A 20,149-nucleotide genomic window follows, 5' to 3' on the forward strand; every position below is an offset into this window, starting at 1 on the left:
CCCAGGGCCCTGCACACTCGTACTGCCGACTGCAGCTTCCCCACACGAGGGGGCCGGGCCGCTCCGCTCCGCTTCTCCCCTTGCCGCTCCGCCCATCGGGCAGCGCTGCCGCACACCTGTGGAGTGTGCCCCAGCCCCGCGCTTCCCGGCGCTCCGCTCGCGACCTGACGGAGCCCCACCGGGCCACCGTCCCGCGGCGCATATGCTCGTCTCGCCCCTCCTGACCCCGGTACCCCGCGGCCTGGGCCATCAGGTGGGTGCTCGGCTGCCCCAGTGCGACGAGCCTGCGAGGACACAGGGAACAAACTGTGGCATGTAGGTTGCCGGCACCTACCTACTGGGCGGGCGGGCAGGTGAGGCCAGACACAGAGCGCCTCAGCCCTAGCCTCACCAGAAGACCCTCCCCGGGGATGGGGGGGTCAGCAGGCGCGGCCCCTTTAAAGGCGCCGGTGATGTCACGGCCCCGCGCGCCGCGCTCCCCCGGGAGCACAACAAGAGTCACGCTCCCAGCCGCCGGGGCGACGGGGGGCGGGGCCGGGCGGCGCCCGCCAATGAGTGGCCGCCCTGCTGCGGAGGCCACGCCCCTCCGCGTCACGCCGCCGCCGCTGCTGCTGCCTCGCCCCTCCCGGCCCGTTGCATGAGCGCGCGGCCCGGCCCGGTCCGAGGATGCGGGAAGGGCTGGCGCTGCCCGGCGGCCCCGGCGCCGCCCCGGTGCCCGGCTTCCTGGCCAAGCTCTGGGCGCTGGTGGAGGACCCGCAGAGCGACGACGTCATCTGCTGGGGCAGGGTGAGGGCGGTTTGTGGGGCCGTGGCCCGGCTGGGCACCGCCGCCTGTGGGGCGGGAAGTCGGGGCTGGCCGTGAGGGGCGGTGGGGCCGGGGAGACACAAAACAGGGACCGGAGTGGGAGGAGGTGGGCTGAGTCTGCGAGGCCTTGCGGGCGGGGCGGGGGGGGCGGTGCGGCCCCGCTGCGGGAGCGGGACCCGGGGCGGTGGAGCCTGGCGCGGCGCTGGGGCGATGGCGGCAAGGCCCCGCGTCTCTTCGGGGAAGAGGACAGGTCGAGGCGTACCGAGAGCCCCGCTCGGCCCAGAGTAGAGGCCACCCCGGGATGGGGTTCGTGTTCGGGGGACCGGCGTGCCCCAACACTTCGGCGGGGAGACCCCGCTGTCGGTGGGAGCGTGGGCGAGACAAGCGCGGGGGCAGTGGCGGTGTCGGGCCCGCCGCGGCAGGGTGGCTGTGCTTGCCTGGGGACACGCGTGGCGGTCACAGGGATCTAGGAGAGCAGAGCGGCGTTTGTGCCGGTGTCCCAGTCCCCAGTTAGTAGCTCCCAGAGTCATTAAGTGAGCGGAAAAGGCGGCTCACGAAGGAATGAACTTTCCTTTTGTGCCCCCGGGTGGAGGGAGCCCAGCCGCGCTGCACACACGTGCCCCGAGGCTGCTGGGCATCTGATGCTTAACACCGCCTTTGGTTTTGTCCCCGGTCATTTGTCCATCCCTACGCTTCTCCGCTCTTTCCCTCCCCGAGGTTTGGCCTTTACAGAGGCAAAGATGAGGAAAAAAAAACAAAACAGTATTTTTGTGCTCTTTATGAGCAGCCTGAAAGACGTTCACAGGGACTTGCCCGCTTCCAGGAAGTTTGAGCCGGTGAATGTGATGAATCCGAAACCGGTTGTGTCGCCGTTATGAGTTTTCAGCAGCGGGTTGTGAGCTCTGAACTTTCAGCCGCTGTCCGGCGTTGCTGGCTATTTTTAGTGGTGACATAGTGCATACAATGGAAGAATCTCGTCAGGAGCTGGGCAGCTCTGAGCAGGGCAGGAAAAGCCCTCTAGTGGCACCGGTTCCGTTGTCTCTCGGTGTCCTGGGAATGAGAAGAGCGGCAGACAGACAGAGGGGGTTTAGAACCATTTTTAGCCCTTTGGATTAAGAGGAAAACTTCGGGGTTTCCAAAAGACAACAACCACCAAACAAACAGCATTCACTGGAGTATGCTGTGTAACTATCTTTTTGGATTCGAACTTTTCGGTACCAAGTGTTCACACAGACAACTCCCTCTGTAAGTGCTATGCTCTTCCTCGTTGCAGGATCGCTCTCTGTTGAGTTACGGCACTGACTTCTGAGCAACACCGTGGGAAAGCTGTGCTTGTTCTCTGATTTGTCCCTCTGCTTATTTCCTAGAATGGTGAGAACTTCTGCATTCTGGATGAGCAGAGGTTTGCCAAGGAGCTGCTCCCCAAGTACTTCAAACACAACAATATCTCCAGCTTCATACGACAGCTAAACATGTGTAAGCACCAGCTGCTCTTATGTATTTTCTACTGCTTGGCATCAATCTGAATTTCTTTAAACCAACTGACCTGGCAGGTCTTTCATTCCTGAGAAGGTGAATTCTGGTCTTGATTTTGCTTTGCAAAAGGAAAGAATCGCAGCAGAGCTTGACTTAGTCTTTGTTTTCTGTCTTTCATCTCTGAGGGCTATTAAGACACAGCCATAAAAATACTGTTTCACCTGCTGGTATGTAAGGCTTGGGTGTCCTGATTTAACCCCAGCCAGCAACTGACTTCACACTGACACTCAATCACTAACCCCCTCCTAGAATAGGATGATTGCTGAAATAAAGTGTAATGTAATAATAGTATCACTAATGAAAAGGAATTTGACAAAAAGAGCTAAACCCTAAATAAGGACAAATGATTGTAGAATCATAAAATCAGCCACATTGGATGAGACCTCCAAGATCATCCAGGCCAACCTAGCACTCAGCCCTGTCCAGTCAACCAAACCATGGCACTAAGTGGCCCATGTAGTTTTTTCTTGAACACCTCCCTGGGCAGCCCATTCCAATGCCAATCACTCTCTCTGCCAACAACTTCCTCCTGACATCCAGCCAAGACCCCCTGGCACAACTTGAGACTGTGTCTCCTTGTTCTGTTGCTGGTTGCCTGGGAGAAGAGACTGACCCCCACTTGGCTACAACCTCCTTTTGGGTAGTTGTAGCCAGCAATGAGGTCTGCCCTGAGCCTCCTCATCTCCAGGCCACACACCTCAGCCTCTCCTCACAGGGCTGTGCTCCAGGCCCCTCACCAGCTTTGTTGCCCTTCTCTGGACGCGTTCCAGCACCTCAGCATCTCTCTTGAATTGAGGACCCCAGAACTGGACACAGTACTCAATATGTGACTAGACCAGTGGTGCACAATGCTGTTGCTCCCCTTCTGCTGACCAGTGCCTCAGCAGCAGTCAGCCCCTCTCAGCTGATTGCCCCCAGCTTGTGTACTGGCCTTGACATCCTGTAATACGGAATATCCTTTTGGCTAGTTGGAGTCAGCTCTCCTGGCCGTTTCTCCTCTCAGCTCCTCCTGCACCTGCTGACTGGCAGAGCACAGGAAAATGAAAATCCTTATCTTGGGATTAAGTGCTACTTAGCAACAACCAAAACATCAGTTTGTTACCAACATTATTCTCATGCTGAATCCAAATCACAGCGCTGCACCAACTACTGGGGAGCAAATTAACTCTATCCTAGCCAAAAAAATGACAAATGGTTAAAGCAAACTTGTGCCTAGCCAGAGGAAAAAAGTCCTTATCTACACCCATACATCTAGCATGTAGAAAAAGAAAATGCCTAGGTCATGCTGTTGCCTGCATTGCTGTGTTGGAACAAGATTAGTCATGTGATGGATCAAGCCTGGCTAAGATTCTCATTTTGTTTTCCATGCTCAACTTGCCAGCATCATGTAGCACCCATTATATAATACGTGTACAACATGTACAGACAAAGAAGCTGGAGTGAGGTGGTATTTCAGAGATCTGGTACCTTGTGCAGGGGTGCAGCACATAGCAGGAGTGGTTGTTTCACAGCTGTGTGAACGTACAAACAACACAGGGATGGCTTTCTCATTTAGAATTTGTTTTCAAACTAGGGAGGAGGAACTCCCTGTCTTTGCCCAGTGGGTTTGCCTGATCTCTCAAGCTGATTTTGCCAGACGTGCTGCTGGTTGTGTCTAGTGTGGAGACTCTATCACTTGAGAGTCAAAAGATAAACAGTCAGTTGCCTTGTGGCAAGAGTAAACGCTGAAATGCTCCTATGAAGTCGTACAGTGTGAGGGCTGCCTCCTTTTCCTGCTGGGCCTGTCCTGGCTTTCAGTAATGTTCTCTAAAGATAGCACTCTTGGGGTTCAGTGGAACTGAAATATGTTAACTATGCTAAAAACTTGAATGGAGGGGGGGAGATATAGATTGTTTATCAACTCTGTGTTGCATCTGCCCTGTGGTATTTGAAGCAGTGATGGAAACAGAGCTGCAATGACTTGTCTCATTGTATGGAGAAGGTACCCTGCATGCTTGTGTTTGCATAGGCTGAGAACTAATTGCTTTTCCTTGGGTATTCTCTGGTGTTCTGATGTGTAGTTGTGTAAGGTTTAAAGGCCTGAAAGGGAAGGTGCACCATTCCACTGCTTCACTGAGACTGAATTTTAGTCAAGATGTCCTCAAAAATTTAATTCCTACCTAACTTCTGTGATTATTTGGACATCACTTTCTTGCCTGAAGGCACTAGCTGACCTTTGCCATGTTCGCTGTTGGTGCAGCCTGCTGAGGTCCTTTGATGGAGGCTCAGGGGAGACCTTATTGCTGTCTACAACTACCTGAAGGGAGGTTGTAGCCAGGAGGAGGTTGCTCTCTTCTCTCAGGTGGCCAGCACCAGAATGAGAGGACACAGCCTCAAGCTACGCCAGGGGAAATTTAGGCTTGAGGTGAGAAGAAAGTTCTTCACTGAGAGTCATTGGACACTGGAATGGGCTGCCCGGGGAGGTGGTGGAGTCGCCGTCCCTGGAGCTGTTCAAGGCAGGATTGGACGTGGCACTTGGTGCCATGGTCTAGCCTTGAGCTCTGTGGTAAAGGGTTGGACTTGATGATCTATGAGGTCTCTTCCAACCTTGGTGGTACTGTGATACTGTGATACTGTGAATGTGTTCTCTAGCTGTGAAGACTGAAGCAGTCGAATCATTTAGCACCAAAGAAAAGCAACTTCAGCTGTTTGTTTTTTTGTTTCTGTTCCCAGTTACAGTAGTGCTGAAGGTATTTCAGTAGCCTTGGCATTTTCTTTAGCTTTGTGTTGTAACAGCCAGCTTTGAACTGGAAGAAGTGACTTTGTGAATACCTTTCCACAGATGGTTTCAGGAAGGTGATTGCTCTTGAGAATGGCATGATTACAGCAGAGAAAAGCTCAGTCATTGAGTTCCAGCACCCTTTCTTCAAGCAAGGGAAGTCCCATTTACTGGAAAACATCAAGCGCAAGGTACAGCCATTCACTTGGCTTTGTTCTCAAAAGCTTATCAGGAGAGTGGTTGGGGGTTTCAAATGCTTTACAGCCAAAAAATCCCACGGGAACAAAGATTGTGCGTCATGATGTGAGCCTTTAACTCCCTTTTGAATGTCAGTCTGATACTTGGCTTGACCTCCTCCTGTCAGCTCTTAGACAAAACACACCCAGCTGTTGTTCAGCCCTGCATTGCAGCAGGACCACATTCTTCAGAGCTGTCAACCTAGAGCCCTTTTTCTGCATGTACCCGATTGCAGCTTGGCATGGTCTTCAGTTCTGCCAGCATTACTGAGTTGGAAAGAGTTTTCAAAGTGCAATAGGTGTAAGGAAACACATTCCCATCTGGTGCTCCTGGAGAGTGGTCAGTTGATTTGGGCCAGCTTGCATAAATTTTGTTGCTCCCACAATGTGGCCACTAAGCTACATCTTCATTAGCGCTTTCCAGTTTTCTTTTGTACATCCAGGCCTTGTCTGACCTGTTTCTGCACAGATAATTTTTCCTCTATTGGCACATTAGAACCCATAATATCCTGACTGCCAGAGGAAGAGATTATCATGATACATCATGTTGACACCTGAGCTGCAGAATCTTTTTAGGACGTCGTAATGTGGTGGCTCCATTGCCCAAGTTAATAAAAGCACAGGGTAGGCTGGAGAGGCACAATTGTGTTTTGATTGATTCTTCACTGAGCTGTGTCTGCTCAGAATCAGAATTGATTAGACAGAGCCATGCAGTTGCCTCTCTGGCTCAGGCTTGTGCTCCTCCCTGCTGCTGTCATCACCAGCCAGTCCTGGCACGTTCACCCGGCTGCTGTGCCGTGGCAGTCAGGGTGACATTACACATGGCACCACATGTCCCAGGAGTGTTGTGCTGGGTGGAGTGCTCTAGATGGAAAGACAAAAGCTCAGATAGTGCCAAGGACGTTCATATGGAAGTGTTGAAGGGGCTGGTGAAACATCCTCTGTGTTGCACAGGAAATGTGGGTATTTTTTTGTAAAAACATGCCTTAGTTTTTCTTGCTCTTTTAGTATCTGGAATGGAGTCAAACTTTCAGTACTTGCCATAAACTGCATTTCAAGTCTCTTAACAGGACTGCAGATTTGAATGCAAGACTTCACACAGTCATAGAATGGTTTGGTGGGAAGGGACCTTTAAAGATCATTTAGTCCAACCTCCCTGTAATGCTCTAAGGTGGAAGGCATCTGGTGCTTATCTGGTGCAGCTTCACTTGGTCCATCTATGTTATTTGGCTAAAGGATTTTCCAAACGATGCTCACAAATCTGGACCTGTCATTCAGACATGTGATGCACCAGATCTGTCTCACAGTCCTGCATTGTGTGTTAGCCACCAAAGCCATCACCCAAGGGAGCTACTGAAGGAATCAGAGGATTTTCAATGTGTAAATGTGGGATGGAGAGTGAACTTTTTCCTTTCTAATGACTCTTCCACCATGATTTGAAGAGATGGCATTGAAGGATTCTGCTGTGGGCAGAAGAGCAGTTTGGGCTCTGACTTTCTGGAGACAAGCCTCCATTGTTTTGGAATGTCATTGAGCAGAGAGGTAATGGGAGAAACATCAGTGTGAGGATCTGGTGGTGTGAGACAATTTTTCCAATGGAGTGGGATGCACTGAATTTGACACCTTTCCCCCAGTAACTTCATAGAAATTTGTTACTCCTGTGCTGGTAGATTTACCCACACCCAGAAGGAATAGGATCATCTTGTTCTTGCTCCACTATCAGTTCTGTGTTCTGCTTTTGGCTGGTCTTTTGCTCCTTGACACTAGAGGGCAAGCTGTCACTTGACCTGTCAGAAAACCCCCCAGGGAAGGCCAGGTTCGGTCAGTAGTTTTTTTGGCATGAATGACGGTGGTGAATCTCCTTTGTGCAGTGGTGTTCTCATGTTTGATTGGCATCTTGTGTTACTGCTTACAGTGCAGGCTGTCCTAGGGACTGCCATCTACAGCAGTCACCGTGGTTCATGACACCCAGACACACGTGGTTCGTGTTACCTAGTCTTCTTAATAGGATTTGTCCCTGTTCTTCTGTAGACTACAGACTGGGGTCTGCAAGGCACTGTTTGGATTAAATCATGTCTAACCTGGTCCTGTTTTAGGTGTCTGCAGTAAGGACTGAGGATCTCAAGGTCTGTACGGAGGACTTGCACAAAGTACTCTCTGAAGTCCAAGAAATGAGAGAGCAGCAGAACAACATGGATGTCAGACTGGCTAACATGAAGAGGTAGACTCTGTGGGTTTCAGACGCACCTATGTATTGAGTGTTGCTTATACCTAATTGACTCTAAATGTGGGTTCCTTTCAACTGCAAACAGGTGAAGCTATACATTTTTTTTTCTAAGACTTCTCAATCCACCCCACACAACCTTCTGAGTCTCGTCTGTCTTTGTAATTCAGTTACAGACCAGAGAGTGAGACTTGGAGTTTGTTGACTATCTTGACATTTCTTTTTGGTTGCCATCACCTGCAGTAGTTTTTCAGGAATATCAAAGCATTTTCTTGTCTAAACACAGCACAGGGTTAGATGTAGTGAGGGAGAATTAGTCTTTGGGTTTCTTCTAATTGGAAGTGGAGATTGCAGGTCCTCATCTCTGTTCCCTCAGATCCTTTACGTGTAGGCACTGGTAATAAGTTCAAATCGTTGTTATGCAGGCAGGTGTTGACCAGAATTAGGAGATACCTTCACTCCACTCCCTCTGTTCCTTAAAACAAACAAAACCCCCCATGTTCAGAAACAGTCTTTGAAATCTGTTCTGAGGTGGCCTGTGTCACACTCAGCCTGTTTCAAAACACCAAGTCTTTATTCTAAGGCTTTGAGGAAGTAACTCAGGCCAAGATTATTGGTGGAGCAGCAGCAGCAGATGAGACTGTCTTTATTAGTGTGTGGTTGGTCCTGCCTGATGACACATGGAGTTAATTTAACCCAGGGTTCAGGCTAGTGGCTCAGTTTGCAGTTACAGAAGGAATGTTGCCATTGGTCCTGCAAGGTACTGTGAAAGTTTGAAAGCTCTAAAACTAAAGCATTATCAAGTAAACTCTGTTCATCCTCTGTCTTCTGATTTATTCTGCATTGCAGAGAAAATAAGGCCCTGTGGAAAGAAGTGGCAGTTCTAAGGCAGAAGCACAGTCAACAACAGAAGCTGCTGTCTAAGGTACCATTGCAGCATCTTCAGTGCTACCATCCTTACTCCTGCCTCTGCGATACTTGCTGGCATTCTTTGCTTATGTAGAATGACAAATGACACAGAGCTGAACAGGCTATATTAATACAGCATAAAGAAAATGTTCACAGTTCCTGAATCTCACAGAAGTAGCACAGCAAAGAACCACGAGCAAAACACAGGAATGAAGTGGTAGTGAGAAAGATTTCACTGTGTTTGAAACCTCAGTGAATCTTATTTGGAGAGAAAGCAGTAAATCGAGCTGGCCTGGGGTAAACATGAGGCTGGAGGCAGTGCATGGTCACAGGAGCCTAAAAAGAGGGATTGCAGGCACATGAAATGGAGTCTGTGAAAGATCTTGGACCAAGACAGACTTAGACCACTCAAGAAAATCATCTTGGAACCCAGAAACTGTAGGAGCTTCTGCACTGGAACAAGTTTTCCCTGTTTCATACCTTGACTGTTTCTGGTCTGGAGTCCTCTGGTGACTTAACGGTGTTACATTACTTCAAAAACCAACAACTGTCCAAGTGGAATAATTTTTCCATGCCTTTTTGTTTTCTAAGACATGAGCACAAATGGATTTTTAATTTGCCTGTTAATTTCAATCACAGAACTACATAATTCTGTAGTGAAGTCTGAATGAATGATTTAGAATTGCTGTGCTGACCGCTTGGTTTTGGTTTCTTTGTTTTTCCTTTTTAGATTCTTCAATTTATACTGAGTTTGATGCGAGGAAATTACATTGTTGGGGTCAAAAGAAAAAGGTAATTGCTGGATAGGTCACCAGTCAATGTCAGATGTGAATTACAGGGATAAATCAGCTTCCAAAGGCAAGATACTTTTAAAGTGTATGAAGAATGTTTTTATCACTGGTGTATTCAAACTTGACAAAGCTGATGCAAATTGAATAAAGCATGAAGTAAAGATTTTCTCTATCACTACAAACATGGGTGGGAAGAGACTATACAATACAGTTTCAGTTGTAAAGGGCACACTTATGTGGAATAGCAGAAGGCAGCTCAGAATGCCCAAATGTGACTGGCTTACTCACATCAAAGAGCATGCTTAGCATGCAGCCTGTCTGCAGTACACAAAAAGCAGTTCCAAGCACCAGGTTCCTTAAAAGTGGAAGAGTGATCTTACCACTGCAGCACACATTTGGTTTTGCTACAGCCTTTTCCTAGGGATTTATTTGCTAAAGATGTGTTCTGTCTCAGGTCTCTGACAGATGCTGCAGGTGCTTCACCTTCCAAGTACAGTCGGCAGTATGTTCGGATTCCTGTGGAGAGTGGCCAAACAGTAAGTCAGATCCTTCCCAGGGACTGGGCAGGATTCAGGGATCTCTCCTGTGCAGAAAGACTGGGAAACCTGGGGCTGTTTAGTCTGGAGAAGAGAAGGCTGTGAGGGGGTCTTATTAAATACCCAAGGGGTGGGTGTCAAGATGAAAGTGATGGTCTCTTTTTTGGTGGTGCCCGGTGGTAGGACAAGGAAGAGCAGGTGCAAGCTAGAACACAGGAGGTACCACCTCAACACGAGGAGAGTGTCAGAACACTGGAACAGGCTGCTTAGAGAGGTGTGGAGTCTCCTTCGCTGGAAGCATTGAAAATCCACCTCTGTGTGTTCCCATGTGACCTGCCCTAGGTGATCCTGCTTTGTCCAGGGGAGTTGGACTTGACCTCTGGAGGTCCCTCCTAGCTCTTAACATTCTGTGATACAACTGTTAATACCCTAACCTTAGATGCACTCTAGTTCTGAATAGGCAGCTTTAAAGCATTGCTCTGTCTAAAATCACGTCAGTGACAAGTCAAAGGGGAAATGTGAGCTGAAAAGAGCAGAAAAAATGAATCTTCCCATCAGCCAAGGCAGACCCTTTGGGTTACTGATTCTGTTCGTCTACCCTGCAGATGGCTTTTTCTGAACATAATGCAGATGATGAGGATGGGAATGGTTCAGGTCTCATCATCCGAGATATCACAGACACGCTGGAGAACGCCACTGATGGGCTCCTTGCTGTGGCACACACGAGTGGCAAAGCCAGGTAGGTTTAAAGGGTGTGAAATAGTTGTGCTTAGCTCACAGTTATGTTACTTAGCTCATAGTTATGTTAACATGAGTGATCCATCTGAACTCAGCCTCTCTGAATTTTCATTCTGCTTGAACACCTCTCTCTGGAGGTGTTCAAGGTCAGGTTGGATGAGGCTTTGAGCAACCTGTTCTAGTGGGAGGTGTCCCTGCCTATGGCAGGGGGTTGGAACTAAATGATCTTTGAGATCCCTTCCAACCTAAACCATTCTGTGTGCATAACAGGCCTGTGTGTAGACTGCTTTTTTCACAGGATGTAGCATTGGTTGTGATCAGCAAAGCTTTTTAAGAGCTCCTGTCCCTTCAGCAGTGCCAAATGGCCTGGCAAGCTGATTGACACTGCAGGCTTAATTTGCTGAGGCAGACACTTTACTTTTCAACCTGAATGTATATGTAGTTACTAATAAACAGTCCAAAATGCATGGAGATCACTCATAAACCAACCAAGATAGTGATGAAACTAGAGATAAAACCACTTACTCTGGCTAATACTATGCCTAAGCAGTGCTGAAGGGAAGATGTTTTGTGTGGCATCAGGTTCTTGTGGAAATCCATTGTAATTGTTAACATCCAGAGTGAAATATGGGCCAGTTTGGAATCTTTTCTTTCCAAAGACACAGTGTGGGGAGTTTCCCTGCTGCCAAATTTCTGTGCACTATTTGGCTGCTTTTGGCCCTGAGACATGCCACCTGTATAAGCTGTAATAAAAGGTTCTTCCTGTGCCTTTAGAAAGGAGCTTTTCTTCTTTTCCTAAAGACCAGTTGGTTCTTTGAACCCTTGTCTGGCTTGGCCTTATTCTGTATTAAGATTTGAGGTGCAAAACTTGCCATGAGTAATTAATAGAGTTGATGAATTCTCCTGTGCGTTGTTTCTCTTTGTGCCGCAGGGAGACGCAGGCAGCTCTGGATCCTGGCCTGCCTCTTTGTCAAGTGTCACAGCTAAACGAGTTACATTGTGCAGAACCCATCCCACCAGTTCATTTAAACGATGTCAGTAAATCCAGTGAAGCAGGAAATGCTGCTGTGGAGCTCCACAGTGCACAGCCTAATGCTCCAGAAGACCCTGTGTCAGTGATTGACTCCATCTTGAACGAGAACAGCTCTGCAAACCAAAATGATCCTTTGCTGGACAGGTATGAACTTGTTTCTGGAAACTGTTATGCTGTTGCCATCTTGTGGGATCTTGTCAAAGTTTTGGAGGGTGTGTTTAGCAGAACACAGTGAATTTAGCTCTTTTGGTACTGGTTTGCCAGAGTTCCCAGCCCTGCCCTCACCCCTGAGCCTTTAGCAGTGCCATCATTTGTGTGACTGCATGGTAACATAATGGATCAAGGAACAAGCCTTCATTCTTTCTCCTGACAGATCTTCTACTGTGGTTACCTTCAGGTAGGAAGTCCTGTGGTGATGTGTCAGAGCAATCTGAAGGTCTTGATTCATGGAATCGTAGAAGGGTTTAGGTTGGAAGGGGCCTTAAGGATCGCATAGTCCAACCCCTCTACCATGGACAGGAGCACCATCCACTATACCAGGTTGTTCAAAACCCCATCCAGCCTCATCTCAAACACCAACAGGAGTGGACTATTCCATCACCTCTCTGGACAACCAGTTCTAGTGCCTCACCACCCTCACAGTCAAGATCTTCTTTGGATCTAATCTTAGATCTAATATAAATCAGCTTGCAGCAGAGAGAAGAGTTCAGTGCTGAAACCATGTATGCATTCCATGTCACTGCCTGTCCTTCTCTCCTATCTGCTGTCTTTGGAAAGGTCTGGAGAGAGACTGTTTGCAAAAGTCTGTAGTGATAGGATATGGGGCAATGGTTTGAAATGAGAGGAGATTGAGATTTGATGTTAGGAACAAGTTCTGCACCATGAGGGTGGTGGAACACTGCAACAGGTTGCCCAGGGAGGTAGTTCAGGCCCCATTCCTGGAGATGCTCAAGGTCAGGCTCAATAAGGCTCTGAGCAAGCTGCTCTAGTGGAAGATGTCCCTGCTGACTGCAGGGGTGTTGGATTAGATGAGCTTTGGAGGTCTCTTCCAACCCAAACCATTCTGTGGTGGTTCAGAATAGGGGACTCAGATCCAGGTTATTTCCAGCTCTTTACTTGTTGTTTATTGTCCCTAGGACATAAAACCTTAATTTAAGCAGACATTGGTTTGAAGTCTGGGACCTGAGACCATTCAAAAGATAATACAATGGAGGAGGAAGTGGGTATGGAAGTGGGACCTGGTTTTTGAAGGTTATCATAATAACTGTTATTGTACTCACTGTTCAGCTTTCCTGTACCTGTCCTCCAAAGAGCTGGGCCACAAAACGTGGCACAGGATTGTAGCTTCATTCATCTGACAATAAATTGTTCTGGTCCAGCTTTCACCTTGCCCTGCAGCAGTGATAACTGAGAGGTTTGCAGATGATGTGTCATGGTGCAGTAGAAGGCCTTAAGTGCTGGCCATTTCTGACAGTTCTGGATTCTTTTGTCTTTTTAGAGAGGAAATTCAGGATTTTCTCAACTGCATTGATGCCAGCCTTGAGGAGCTGCAAGCGATGCTATCTGGGAAGCAGTACAGCTTTGGTTCTGAAGCTTTCAGTGACGTGAGTGCCTCTTCACTTTCTCTGCTCTCTGAAAAACAACCAATTTAAGTTGCAGCATGAAATTTTACTGCTTTGTTCCATCTTCTAATGGGCAAGAGGGGGTAAACGTGAAAAGCAAATAGTTCTGGGACAATACAGAGCCAGCATAGGAGTCTGGCAGTGTGGAAGGTAACATGGAGAGCCTCAGCTCATCTTAACCGAAGGAGAAGAAGGATGAAATAATTGGGCTCACTTCTCAAGCCTTTGTCAAACGTGATCACATCCTGACTATGTGTTTGATTATGCTTCATGATATAGACTGGACCTCAGCCATATACCTGGAATCACTTGGAAATGCAGTGTCCTTTTTCTTCTTCTGTCACCTGTTTAGTGTCACAGGTTGAAAATACATAGCTCTAAGGCACCTTCCCTGTGTTGCAGTGATGTGCTGGGGAGCTCTCTGAACTTCTTAATTAAGAACCTTATTATCTGACATACAGTCTCTTCCTATTTTCAGGCATTTAATCCTGAGCTGCCAGCCCTGGATATGAGCCTGATGGAAACCTCTCCTGGTATGGAAAATGTAAGAGTTGCTTTTATACTGGGGAGGGTTAATACAGTGCTGAGAGCTTTTGACTGATGCAGCTTGAGAGTAGAGCCTGGATGGATGGCCCTGGATTGATAGCCCAGGATGAAACTGACGTTTTATCTAGTCCTGCTGACTTAATGTTTTCAGTTATCACTGTTGGCATGGAAGAATTTAAGTGGGTTCTCAAGATCATTTCAAGTCTTATGCTCCTACCTGCAGTAATACACTCAGTGAATTCATTTTTATTCCAACACCCCAGATTGTATTAATTCTTCTGCTTTGGAAGGTAAAGTATTTTCTAGTCAGAAGCCTGTTTGGCTTTAAGTTGTCTATATTTCACCATGCCTCTTTCCAAGAGCTCCTCTTTGCCACAAATGGGCTCACTGGTCAGCTGATTTAATTTCTCTTCCCTACTCCTTTAAGCTGTTAATCAGTCAATGGAGACATTGATTTTGTGGTTGTTGTGTGTTCTGTCTTACTCCCTCCATTTTCTTTTAGATTTCAGACTTGGCAGAGAGCAGTGAGGATCTGGGAGCCGGTGAGAGAGAAACAGCGGGAAGCAAAGGTGGGCAAGAAGGAACACTGAGAGCTGTGAAAAACTCCTCCAAAACTGTGTGTTGAATTGGAATTTTTGTGGCCTGTAATATGGTTTATCTCTTCCTGTCATCTGGGCTTAAAATGCTCCTGAAGACTGGAATGTTCCTCTGATCTCGATGCAGCTGTGCCTCAATCTTTAGAGGCCCAATCCTGTGCCCTGTTTTGGTGTTAACTGTCTCCCTTTGCTTGCACATGACAGAGTGCCACAATAGGAAGCAGAACTGCAAATGTCTTTGTGGAAGTGTTTCCTACCTGGGCTATGACCCCCCTCAAATGCAGTGCCACTCATTTTACCACTTCAGTGCTGCCATTGCATGCTGTATGTGTTAGGGGCTTGAAGTGTGCTTCAGACGTTGATCTTAACAGCCACAGGAGCCTTGGCTCCCCTGGTGCAGCTGTGGATGTAGTCTGTCAGAGCTCAGCTGTGTGGTTTTCTTTAATCAACCAGGTTTTGAAGCAGCTTCTCCAGCTTTCCTTATCTTGAGTAAGAGCCTTCCCTTATGTGACACAGGAGCCTGGAGTTTAAACTGTCTGTTTTCCCTCAGATATGCAGCTGATACAGTACAGGGCCAATCCTCTGCTTTCATTATTTGAAGAGCTGCCTTCCAGCGAAGCTGCAGGGAAGACAGAGGATCCTAAAGACCTTCTGCTGCCCACCCTGGAGGAAAAACCTGCTCTTCCTGCTCCCTCAGGGAGCGGAACTGACTTGCCATTAGCGGCTCCGGCCAGCCAGGCTGAGCCTCTGGATGCTCTGGGAATGGGTGATCCACCTCTGCTCTCAGAAGATGGGAATGGAGAGTATAAACTCTTCCCGCTCTTGCTCCTCAGTCCTGTTGCTAATTTCATAGAAGAGGCCTCTGAGATAGAAACCTCTTGAACTCACATAAGATCTGCAGCTGGCTTAATTGATGTGACAACGAAGAAAGAGATCACCCAGAAGTTTGACCTCTCCTCACTTGCTTCCTGGGTGCTCTACTCTGTACAAACAGAAGCAAGTTCTCTGTCTACAGGCAAAGAGCACATCTGTAAAACAAACAAACAAACTGCACATGAGCTCAAACCAGGAGCTGGTGGGAGTGAAGGCAGTGGGCAGAGGAGAACAACAACCTCCCTGTAGACCATACCACAGTATATTCCTTTAACTTTTTAATCCAATATCCTTATTGCAAGAGGAAATCTGTTTGTATCCCGTTTGTAAACGTTTGTGGTTTGGTTTTCGTTTGTGGTTTGGGTTTATTTTTCCATTAGCTGAATAGTTCTGTGGCGTGTCCTGTTTTAAACATGAGTTTGTACTCTTTCTGAGAGGCTGTTTCAGTAGGTGGCTTGGCTGGAATTAAGGTTGGTTGTGGTGGGTTTTTTTTTAAGTGGTTTGGGTTGGTTGTTTTTTTATTTGGGATATTTTGATATAGTTTGTGGCTGCAATTGTTTGCATCTGCTTAGATCACTTCCGTATTCCTAGATTTGCTGCTAGGTACAGGGAACATTTTTCCTATGGAAAATGACATTTTAACTGTGGACTATTACTTTTTAACATGCTAAGCCACCTCCATTGCCACGGGCTGTAGGTGTTGTGGTAGGAAGTGCTTTGCCACCCTGCGTAACGCTGGTTTCTCATGCACATTGCATGGCGGTTCTCGGGTAACTCGCACCTAGCTCACAGGTCTGTGTCCTCAGATGCTGAGTAGAAGTGACATCTCATCAAGTCCAGCAGCTGCCCTTCAAGTGAGAGAGGCAGAGGGGGAGGGGGGGAAAGGTGTTACGAGGTAACATTGGACATTGCATTGAGATTTCTTTCCTGCTTGCGGTAGTTGTTTGTTCACCTGACCCTATATGAGCACTGAGAGCTTCTCACTGCATTTCCTGTTTGTGGAACCTTAAAGCTAAGTTAAGCAGATGCATCTGAGACCCCTCTGATGGCAGATTGCAAAAAGGGAAGGTCTGCTTAACCAAAAGATCTTTTCACAAAATTCCTTTCCACACTCTTTTCCCTAACTCCTTCGAGCAGCTGTACTGCAGACACCAGCCTCTGCTGTCAGGTTCTCCTTTGCCAGTGTCATGGTTGTAGCAATCACCACTAGCCCACACAAACCTGACATATGAAACATGACATGAAACAAAGCTTTTGTGACTGGAAAGGGCCTGAAAGCAGGTAGAAAATCCACTGTATCACACCAATTATTTCCTGCCAGCACAATTACTTCCATTTCTTATCTTCAGTTTTAGGAATTCATTCTACCTACAGGCTTTGTCCTCTGAAGTGTCTGAACTACTAAGTTTTGAGTTCTTTTATATTCAAGAGTTGAAGGTGATTTGATACTCTGAAGCCTATTAGATAATGCATGTTATCTATGGTGACCTTAATTGTCAGCCCTTTTGAGTGGCAGAGGATCTTGCTACCAGCTCTGTGTGTGTGATGCCTTCACAGTTTTGTTTTATTCCCAGGCTTCTGTAACTGTTCTTTACCTTGTGACCCTCCATGTTTGTACATTTTGAATTGGTTATTGTTGAGTATGTCATATTCTAGCCTTTTCTAGTGTTTCTTTTTGCTTTCTTGAGACAAAGGGCTGAGGAGTCTCAAGTTTTCATGAGCTAAAGAGAGTGGCGGGGGGGAGAGCAGTGAGTGAATTCCTGTCTGTCTTGAGCTCTGAGTTTCATCATTTCTTCCAAAAGGCCTCATGTTTGCCACGAGTGAAACAGTAAAAAAAAAAACCCCAGACTTTACTTCTGTGCTGTTTGGACAGCATGGTGCAGACAACAAAGTTATTTGAGCAGCTGATCTCCTGTCACTCTCAGTTCATGAACAGGTTGGACTGCGGTGTAGTTTCTGTTACAGGTTAGTCATGTTCTTCCATCATGGAGTCCTCTGGTCTCAGTTCATCTCCCCATCAGATACTTGATCTGATTGCATAATCGTTTTTATAATTCACTTTTAAAACCAAAAAAAAAAACCCAAGCAACCAAGGCTTAAGAAAACTGCAAAGAAAAACTTGTGCATTAGTGTTTGGTTTCTGTCCTGGTCTAGGAAAAAAAAAATGTTTCTTTGTGCAAGTTCACTAAAAGATTGCAGTGGAAAGGGGAAGGCTGAACAGCAAGGCAAACCCACATGCTGAAGTAATTAAAGGCAAGAATTACAAAACCATTACTGTGTTTCTTGTACATTCTTTTTGTGTCTCTGTGTTCCTGTGTGTGCCAACACTTCCCAAACCTGTTTACTGCATTTTTTCTTCCAGTGCTCTCTAGGGGATCTCTTGCAGCTGCTGCTGGTTCAGGACTAACTGAAATGCAAAGGTTTAAATCGGTGCCTGTGTTCAGAGCTGTCAGCTGGAGAAAGAGAAGTTTATTATTAACCCTATCTAGCATGGAAGTCTTTAAGGCCAGGCTGGGTGGGGCTCTGAGCAACTTGATCTAGTGTGAGAAGTCCTTGCTCATGGCAGAGAGGTTAGAACTGAATGATCCTTGACATCCTGGAGTACGGTGTTCAGTTCTGGAGCCCCCAACACAAAAAGGACATGGAACTGTTGGAGCCAGTGCAGAGGAGGGCCACGAAGATGCTCAGAGGGCTGCAGCAGCTCTGCTATGAGGACAGGCTACAAGAGTTGGGGCTCTTCAGCCTGGAGAAGAGAAGGCTTCAAGGAGACCTTGTAGTGGCCTTCCAGTATCTGAAGGGGACCTACAGGAGGACTGGGTAGGGACTATTGCCAAGGTGTTGTAATGAGAACAAGGGGTAATGGGTTTAAACTGGCAGAGGGCAGATTCAAACTAGATGTTAGGAAAGGGTTCTTTGCAGTGAGGGTGGTGAGACTGGCACAGGTTGCCCAGGGAGGTTGTGGCTGCTCCCTCCCTGGAGGTGTTCAAAGCCAGGTTGGATGAGGCTTTGAGCAGCCTGTTTCAGTGGGAGGTGTCCCTGCTTGTGGCAGGGGGTTGGAACTAGATGATCCTTGAGGTCTTTTCCAACCTTAACCATTCTATGATCCCTTCCAGCCCTGACAGTTCTGTGATTCTATGATAGTTGACATACCATGGAATCAAAGCTTGTGGGAATGGGATTTGACCCTGTAGGGCCAGGCTGGCTTTGGCTATTTTTTTCCATTGCCTGTATGCAGGTGGCTTGCTGGGAGCCAGCCCTCATGGTGAGGGCACCTTTTTCATTAGTGGTGATGTGGAAGCTCAAAATACTCTGTTGAGTGCTAGTGTGGAATACATTTGTGGTGAAAAGTTTCCCAGTGGCAACCTGAAGCCCTGATAGATTGTGTGCTGCAAAATGGCATCAGGAACCACTTTCAGGGACCTGCTGTACTAACAAGTGCTGTTGTACTTGTGGGTACAAGTGTGTTGGACACCCACATTACTCTTGCCCTGTTTGCCAGCTCATGGGGCTGTGATTCAGCCCAAAGGCTGCGCAAGTGTCCCTGTCCCTGTGTGTGTGGTGTTTACCAAGCCTCCACCCAGCCATTGCCTCACTGTCCCTTCCCAAAGAGCCATTTGTCACCAGGGCTCTGCTAGCAGCACCAGAGACAGTATTCTTTATAAACTACAGTAGGAAAGGCCCCCGAGCTCCACAAGGTATTGATTAAAACTCTGTCTACTGGAGATAAGCTGAACAGGGAACGGCACAGATCCACCTCAGTGTCAGGCAGACCTCTGCTCAGGGCACAGCAGGCTGCAGAGAGCCTGTGCCAAGGTCAGCCCACACCATGGGCTCTACAGTTGGTGTAGGATTTTCCTAGAAGTGAAGAACTCTGTTCCCCATTGCCACTGCCAAGGCAAAGAGTGTTTATATGAAAACGTGCTGCTCTGCTTCGAGATAAGGACAAGGACAGGCAGTGGCAGCGAGGCCGGGAGCCAAGGACAGACACCCACAGTACGATGAGCTGGCCAAGCCTGTCTGCAGCCAAGTGGCATCTGCAGCACAGAGATATCTGCAGCAGAGATGCCAGCGGGGCGATATCAGCGGCGCAGCGTGGGCCCCACGGCAGATGTGGATCCGGTGGGTGTGGATCCGCCAGCGCAGCTGTGCAGGACACAACCCCCTGGCTGTACACAGCAGGCCAGTTAGGACCAGCGTGCAGCTACGAGTGGCTGTGCAATGGGCTGGCGGTGCCCGTGAGCACAGTTGCTTCACTATAGTAACGCAAGTTTCCACCCTCCTCCTCCTCCAGCATCAACATGCGATGCTGCTGCTGCTGCTGCTTCTCGGGCTTGGCGTAGAGTTGCTTCTCCTGGACTTCCACATGCTGAGCACTCACAGAACACACCCAGGCGTGGCGAGCACTGTGAGAAAGTGAGAAGTGCCCCTCACATGCTCCTGTGGTAACTGTTTCTCAGACCAGCCCTCCCCACCCGGACCACATCAGCCCAGCCATCAAGTTTTATCTCGCTTTGCTATGTGCTCACTAACACAGAGCTTTCCAGATGAGCAAAACTTACTTTGATCTGCCTCCCTTGAACCTCATCCAGTCCATGATCAAACTGCTTTGCTCTCTCCCAAAACCAAGACTGTCCTTTTGAAAAGCACTGCCCATATTACCACGGTGCCCCAAAGCAGAAGCAAGAGTTTGCTGCCAAGGATCACCTGAGCGTGCAGGTATTTGTGCCTGCATCACAGGGAGGAGATGAGATTTCTTCTGCCACTGCCCACCCCACCAAAAAGATAGATACATAAATAAATATATACACAACTTTGCTCTTTTTCAAGCACTTTGAGTTATACCTTCCTGCTCAGCACCACCCTGCTAGTGCTGGGTTCCAGTCTGAGATATTCAGAGTCAGTTTATGCTTCTGTCCAGCTGCTGTGTTCCCTGGGGAGAAGTTTCAT

General features: G+C 47.9%; 2 protein-coding genes across 7 annotated transcripts in view; one reads left to right on the forward strand and one right to left on the reverse strand.

Moving 5' to 3' along the window:
* HEPH (hephaestin) overlaps positions 1-481 on the reverse strand; it is a 29,828-nt gene extending 29,347 nt beyond the window's left edge. For all 6 annotated transcript variants that reach the window (XM_064159037.1, XM_064159035.1, XM_064159033.1 and 3 more), the window contains exon 1: positions 335-481. The gene's annotated coding sequence lies outside the window, so the exon portion shown is untranslated. The remainder of the gene's footprint in view (positions 1-334) is intronic.
* Positions 482-623: 142 nt separating this feature from the next.
* LOC135183813 (heat shock factor protein 3) lies at positions 624-17,473 on the forward strand. The gene is made up of 13 exons (XM_064159039.1): positions 624-786; positions 2,172-2,280; positions 5,162-5,289; positions 7,431-7,555; positions 8,408-8,483; positions 9,198-9,259; positions 9,713-9,794; positions 10,400-10,533; positions 11,464-11,709; positions 13,064-13,169; positions 13,666-13,731; positions 14,236-14,302; positions 14,880-17,473. Exons 1-13 carry the CDS (start codon positions 667-669, stop codon positions 15,209-15,211), a joined length of 1,653 nt encoding a protein of 550 aa, XP_064015109.1. The 5' UTR covers positions 624-666; the 3' UTR covers positions 15,212-17,473.
* The last annotated feature ends 2,676 nt before the right edge of the window (positions 17,474-20,149 follow it).

The sequence above is a fragment of the Pogoniulus pusillus genome, chromosome 19, assembly GCF_015220805.1.
Source record: "Pogoniulus pusillus isolate bPogPus1 chromosome 19, bPogPus1.pri, whole genome shotgun sequence".
NCBI lineage: Eukaryota > Metazoa > Chordata > Aves > Piciformes > Lybiidae > Pogoniulus > Pogoniulus pusillus.

Excerpts from the sequence above, each read along its gene's own strand:
- LOC135183813 (XM_064159039.1), top strand. The coding sequence starts at position 667 with ATGCGGGAAGGGCTGGCGCTGCCCGGCGGCCCCGGCGCCGCCCCGGTG. Across the intron at positions 787-2,171 it reads ACGTCATCTGCTGGGGCAGG|AATGGTGAGAACTTCTGCAT; the intron begins GTGAGGGCGGTT and ends CTTATTTCCTAG. Across the intron at positions 8,484-9,197 it reads AACAGAAGCTGCTGTCTAAG|ATTCTTCAATTTATACTGAG; the intron begins GTACCATTGCAG and ends TTTCCTTTTTAG.